Genomic DNA, 7070 nt, shown 5'->3' with positions numbered 1-7070 from the left:
AAGGCTAGCGCTCTACCACTTGAGCTACAGCGCCACTTCCGGTTTTCTGGTGGTTTATTGGAGATAGGAGTCTCACAGTCTTTCCTGCCCGGGCTGGCTTTGAACCTTGATCCTCAGATCTCAGACTCCTGAGTAGCTAGGATTACAGGCGTGAGCCACCAGCGCCTGGCTATGAGTACATTTCTTATCAAGCATTGTAGCCTCCTCCTTTGTTTCCTCCATTCCTTCCCATCTTCCCTCCGCCCCACCACCCAATCCTTCCTCCCCTTCTCCCCCCCACCAAAGTTGTAAAGTTCGTTTTCGACATAACACTTGTACATCTCATTGTTGCAATGGGTAAGCAAATCGTTTAAATAGGGATACAGGTGGACCCATTGCAACAAAGATCTTTTGATATAAGCATCTATCACTAAAAACTTCCTTCTTAGAATTGGATTTGTTGGATTCTGTAAGTTTTGACATGTGGTCACATTGTTACTGATGTTAAGATATTTTTATGTTTTACTTTTAGTTTATACTCTGAATCTTGATTGTGCAGGAGCATGTGGTTAAATATATATGTGTATGTATATATGCATATATATATATGGAATTATAGGGTTCAGCTTCTAGACTAGAAAATAGGGGTACATCATCAAGGGTTTCTATAAGGATTCAGTGGGATAGATCATTTTCCTTCTTACTTACATTCAAGGTAGGACTTCCTGTTATGCCTGGGCTGGGATCCTCTTCCTTATGCTTTCTCCGGGGATGACAATTGGGTGTCACGGTGATGAGCCATTGTACATCTCTCACAACTGGGATAACAGGCCAACACAGCTACAGTTAGCCACCATAGCCAGGCACTGATTGAAAGGAAGTCTCATGAACTTTTGTGCCTGGGCTAGTGTTAAACAACAACTTCTTAATCTCTGCCTCTCCCAAGTCGTTAGGTTTATAGTCTTGAGTACCATGCATGGCCATCACTTTCTGTACTCTATTGCCTCTTAAATAACTGATTTTTGTTTGTGTTTAACATACTTCATTATATTCTTTTAGACTAAGGTTGATAAAAATTTCAGGACTGAAAATTATGAAGAAGAGATTGAAATATTCACTACAATCATGCAAGAGAAGATATCAAGTTTCAATGCAAATTTAGCTATAAAATTAACACCCACAGAAACAAACAAAAATAATGCTGAAGAAACTACTGAAAAGAAAGAGTCCTCAAAGTCTGAACGTTTCTCCAGCGATCTGAAATTTTCATATTTCAAAAATGAAACTTATAAACGATTGTGGTCATATTCTTCAAGTAAGGTAAGAGCAAAAAGTAATAAAAAAAGACTATCATAAAATATATTTCACACTAACAAGCATGTTCTGTAGTAATTTAGAGCAACTTTGTCGCTAGAACAAACATCAGGAAGTAAAAAGAGCAAGGGAGAAAACTCAGATGGGACCCTAGAGAGTAGATAATAATAAGATGTTTGGTATTAATGAGCAGAGAATGTTTTCCAAGAATTTAATCTGTTCCTTTTGAATGAGCCTGTAGTTAGAGACCATTTAAATCATGCAATCATCCCAATCATCAAAAAGAATTAAACTGAGGAATTCTGATTATTTATTGAAGTTACATAATCAACATGTTTCTAGGATGCAAAAAGTTTAGTTCCATGTTCCTATGCACCAAAATGTACATTTAAAAAGAAACAAATATTTTAAATGCCCTCACAATTATCACATGTTAACTATAGCAATGGTAGGTGAACCTCCAAAGATCCATCTACAAAATCATGCTAAACTTGCAGTTTAGTTTTGGCTTAGAACAAGAAAAGCCATTGAAGTACCAGGTTCACTGACTTCGTTTTCTCGTGGAAATCAAAGGCGTCATCCTTGGCCTTGGCAATATTTAACTGTTGTATTGTGGAGATGTACTTGAGATTCATAGTTTAAAATATTGTTTCTCCTAGCTCCATCATTAAAGTCTAAAGAGACGTAGGGAAAAAAAAACAGAGCAACTACAGATCTACATTCTTAGTAAAGATGGAGGAGAGTATTTGTGGGGTTTGGGGTAAATAACTTAATTGATAACTTTCAATCAGTTTCCTCATCTACAAAATAAGAAAAGATTGACTCTTCTATATGTGTACATTTCCTCCTGTTGGCAGTAGTTTCGCATCAACTTAATGAGGTGTATTTTTTTACAATAAAATGCAAAGACTTTAAATAATAGTTCTATGAATTTGATCATTCGATACACCTTCGCAGGCACAAAGATATAGAGCATATCTCTTCAATCAAGATGTAGAACACTGACCACACTAAGAGAACTTCATGATTATCATCACTGAATAGATTTCTCTGTTCTAGAACTTTATATAAATGGAATCATGAATGCATATTCCTTTGTGTATCACTTCTACGACTCAACATATTTCTGAGATTTATTTATTTTGTTGTATGTATCAGTTGTTGTTGTTTTTAATTTTGATTGCTGGCTAGTATGTCATTGTACAGACATGCCATAGTTTATTATCAACTCCCCTGCTGATGGGCATTTGAGCTCTCTCCAGTTTTAAGCTAACTGTATAATGTTGCTATAAAGTTCTTCTATGGGTCTTTTCGTGGACAGTGTTTTCTCTAATCTTAGGAATTCATGGGTAGATGTGTTTCAGACTCTGAGAAACTGCCAAGCAGCCCTCCAGAGAAGTGACACCATTTCCTACTCTGTACCAGCGATGTCTGAGAGTTCCACTTGCTTGCAATTCTTAACCACAATTGACTATTACCATATTTAGTGGTTAGTCTCTCTAGTGGAAAAAAGTTGTATCTCATGGTCACTACTGAATATTCTATTCCTCTGGAAATAAATGTTATGCTTTTTAAAAATTTTAATGTTATTGTCAAGGTGATGTACAGAGAGGTTACAGTAACATATGTAAGGTACTAAGTACATTTCTTGTCAAACTTGTTACCATCTCCCTCATTTTTCTCCTACTTTTCATCCTCCTAATCTGCCCCCAGGTTGGACAGTTCATTTCTAATATATTGTTTTGTGAGAATTGTTGCATTGGTTCATCCTTTGCCCTTTGTCTCTTATCACTCTCTTCTCAACTCCTCTCCAACAAAGGGAAAACAGTTTCTGTATGTGAAAGGAGTTGTTCAGCTGGGAAAATTTTTGATGAGAAATCGCAATGTTGTGTTGACACAAACTTTCCTGGATGATATAGAAGCTCTGCCAACCACCTATGCAAAGGGAGAATACTTCGGGTTTCTGGAAACTTATGGAACCCACTATAGTAGCTCAGGGGCTGTTGGAGGACTCTATGAACTAGTGTATGTTTTGGATAAAGCCTCCATGAAAGAGAAAGGTATGCTTTGAATTTGAATTCTGACTACAAATATTATCTTGACTGAACTTCATTCCTTTGTTCACATCTTCCAATATTGAAAGCCTTTAGAACACAGAATCTACATGTCTGCTTTGAAAGAACTTTCAGGTGTCCCTTGTTGCCTAGAACCCTATCAAATAGCACACTAATATCTGCCTTGAATAAACATAATGACTCAGTAGTATCAGTGATTGCATTACAAGCTAACATCTGCTATATGAAGATGTTGCTATGAGTAAAATAATATTAAAAGGTGAAAGAAAGCTCAAGAATTACAATTTACACAGCATATTACTTAAACATTAGCCTTATTCAACTTACATATGATGGCTATCCTTCAAATTACTCAGCATTACAAGGAGAATTTTTATATATTTTTTCTTAGGAGAGGAAGAAGTAATATATGAATCTTGCTTCTTAAATCAATGATGGAAATTAATTTTAGCTCATATGATGATAGTTGTAATGTGGTGGTGGTTGAAAGAAGTCCATCTTGAGGAGGTTCTGGCAACACTTGATTGTGTGTTTGTGTGTGTGTGTGTGTGTGTGTGTGTGTGTGATCTGAGTGAGTGTCCTGGGGCTTTTCTCTGCTTGAGATTAACACTCTACCACTTGAGCCCACAGCTCTACTTCCATTTTCTGGTGGTTAATTGGAGATAGAGTCTCGTGATCTTTCCTCTCAGGCTGGCTTTGAACCATGATCCTCAGATCTCAGGCTCATGAGTAGCTAGGATTAAAGGCATGAGCCACCAGCACCTAGGAGCAAAAAGATTCCTTGTGATCAGGAGTTCAAAGCCCGCATAGGCAAAGCAGAAGAGCGTTTGAAACCACTTATGCAAAAAGCCTGATACTCTATCTGAAAGCAAAGATACTGAGAATGTGGTTCACGTGGTAGATTCCCCCTGCCCTCCCCACTCCCCCCCGTCCCTGCCCTCCCCACCCCTGCCTAGCAAGTAAGAGCCTTTGAGTTCGTCACCAGTACTGCCATGCTCTGGAGTTCTGTTACCAGTGTGTTGTGCCCTACATGACAGGTAGATACAAAGTGACTTGTTAATATGCTTTAATTATTTATTTTGTGAGTGATTATGATCTTTGCCACTAAACTGACAAGTAAAGGCAAAAGAAATCCTGTAGATTCTTATGCCAAGACAAGACAAAACAATAGGGCAGACATAAATGTTGTATTTGAATTCAGTCGATAATGATGTCTAGGATCCCTGTAAGTGTATTTGTTACAAAATAGCTAAAACTGGAATTTATTTAGAAGGTTAATAAACATCATCTAACTCTTTTCAAATAAATGCCTGAAACAGGTATTGAAGTAAGTGATATAAAAAGATGTCTTGGGTACAGTCTGGATGTATCTCTCAGTATTCCTGGAGTCTCTGATGGCCTTGAAGTCAAAGGAGCAGTTAACAAGAATGATTGTGTGAAGAGGGGTGAGGGTAGAATCGGTAAGTGTAGCCTAACTTAATAGGTTAATAATGCTGGGGATGGGCTGGGAAGGTGGCTCAATGAGAGTGCTTGCCTTTCATGCATGAGGCCTGGGTTGGATTCCTCAGTACCACATAAGCAGAAAAAGCCGGAAGTGGCGCTGTGACTCAAAGGCCTTGAGCTAAAGAGCTGAGGGACAGTGCCCAAGCCCAGTTCAGGCCCACGACCGACAAAAATAAATACATAGTAATTCTGGGGACAGGTATCAAAGGCACTGTCCTCTCACTTGAGTCCTCCTGCCTTCTCTATATTGTCTACTCTATTTAGAAAAATTAAAATTGCTCAAGGACTTTTTAAGCTGGACATGGTGGTGCAGGCCTGTCATCTCAGCAATAAGAAGGTGGACTCAGAAGGATGACAAGTTCAAGGCCAGCCTGGGACCCATAGCAAGACATTGTCTCCAAAAACCAACCACAAAGCAAACAAAAGAAGTATATTATCTTTGCAGCAGTTTCTGAACCACACTGAACACAGATATTTGTCCGTGTCACAGATAATACTTTTATATATGATCACACAGGTTGTTGGGGGCAGCTCTCAGGGCTGTCATTCACAAGGGGCACATTGTGAATTTATGTTTATTATGCAAATTATATTTATTGTGTGTATTTATTTATTATACAGTCTGTATTTGTTTATTCACATATTTATTTTATGGAAGACAAGTAACCTTGTAAAAAAGTTTCCTATTCCCTCCTTAATTTTACCAGGGTTTGAATGGCCTGGTGACAGTTTCATGTCTATTAACAAAGGAGACGTACAAAGCCATCGCCTCAGCCCAAACATGCTCTGGACCTCATAGCCCTAATCTTTCCTTAATATCAAATTACTGCATAATTTTTTTTAAATTACAAGTTACATAGTCTATGTGTATACATATGATGATAAACGATGAATCTCAATATATTTAAATCATCTGTACCCTTTTTTTGTACTTTTGCCAGTCCTGGGGCTTGATCTTAGGACCTGGTAGCTGATTCTAAGCTTTTGTGCTGAAGGCTAGCATTCTATCATTTGAGCCATGGCTCCACTTCCAAACTTTTGGTTACTTGGTGATGAGAGTCTCATAGTCTTTCTTGCCCAAGCTGGTTTCAAATCACAACCCTTAGATCTCAGCCTCCTGAGTTGCTAATAGTTACCAGCACCCAGCAACTGCACATATTTTTTGAGACAGCATTTTTTTATGAGCCCAAGCAGGTCTGAAAATTATGATCCTCCTATCTCGGCCCAAATGCTGAGATTACAGGGGTGTGCCACCACATTATTTTCATATGTATCATTTTTCTCTAGAAAAAAGAAGAGATGATTGAAGTCTACAATTGGCTGCTGAGAAAAAGATTTTGGAGAGAAAATTACATAATTAATATTTATAATTAAAATTCAATAAATGTACTAAACTTATACCAAAAATACTCAGTATCAGTGTACCAAATGGCATCTTGGTGATAGATCATAGAACTATGAATACATCTGTGAAAGTCTTCCTTCTCTTCTCAGTAAATATCACCCGTGAGAACTTCATTGATGATGTGATTTCCCTCATAAGAGGAGGAACCGGAAAATACGCATTCGAACTGAAGCAAAAGCTTCTCAAAGGAGCCAAGGTCATTGACGTGACTGACTTTGTAAACTGGGCCTCTTCCTTAAGTGATGCTCCCGTGCTCATCAGTCAAAAAGTAAGGAGTATTTTATTTTTAAATAAAAGACCATAATGCTTTCTTGTTAGAGCCACCATTGGTTCGCATGAAGCGTTGGCATGGTGTGAAAGAGATGTGAACCTTCAAATGCATAGTACAAAGTCGATGCCGAACAATAGTTCACTCCCATCTGCCCTTGCCCTTGGTTGTCCCTTGTTTCCTCTGCATATCACATGACCACTTCTAATACAGGAGAACCTCATTGAAGAGGTTTTTTGCTTTGTTTTGTTTTGTTTTTAAGGAATGATCATAAAATTTCTATGAAAGCAAGATGAGACATTCTTATCATGGGGAGTTTACGCCTCCTCTTCCTCATTCTCCTTCTTCTCCTCCTCGTCCTTCTCCTCATTCTTTTTTTTTCTTCTTCTTTTTGTCTATGATGGGGCTTGAACTCTGGGCCTGGGTGCTGCCCCTCAGCTCTTCAGCTCAAGACTAGCGCTCTACCACTTGAGCCACAGCGCCACTTCTGGCTTTTTTCTTTTTGCTTATGTGGTGCTGAGGAATC

The 7070-nt window shown here is 38.3% G+C and overlaps 1 protein-coding gene across 1 annotated transcript in view; it reads left to right on the top strand.

Moving 5' to 3' along the window:
- Positions 1–1038: 1038 nt before the first annotated feature.
- Positions 1039–7070, top strand: part of C9 (complement component 9) — a gene marked incomplete at its 5' end in the record, with an annotated part of 9104 nt that continues 3072 nt past the window's right edge. Inside the window, 4 exons of the mRNA XM_013037012.1 lie at positions 1039–1299; positions 3113–3353; positions 4688–4828; positions 6366–6544. Of these exons, the coding sequence (XP_012892466.1) occupies positions 1039–1299; positions 3113–3353; positions 4688–4828; positions 6366–6544 (822 nt within the window). The remainder of the gene's footprint in view (positions 1300–3112; positions 3354–4687; positions 4829–6365; positions 6545–7070) is intronic.

Source organism: Dipodomys ordii, unplaced genomic scaffold (genome assembly GCF_000151885.1).
Source record: "Dipodomys ordii isolate 6190 unplaced genomic scaffold, Dord_2.0 Scaffold3016, whole genome shotgun sequence".
NCBI lineage: Eukaryota > Metazoa > Chordata > Mammalia > Rodentia > Heteromyidae > Dipodomys > Dipodomys ordii.
This window is presented reverse-complemented; position numbering and strand designations above follow the sequence as displayed.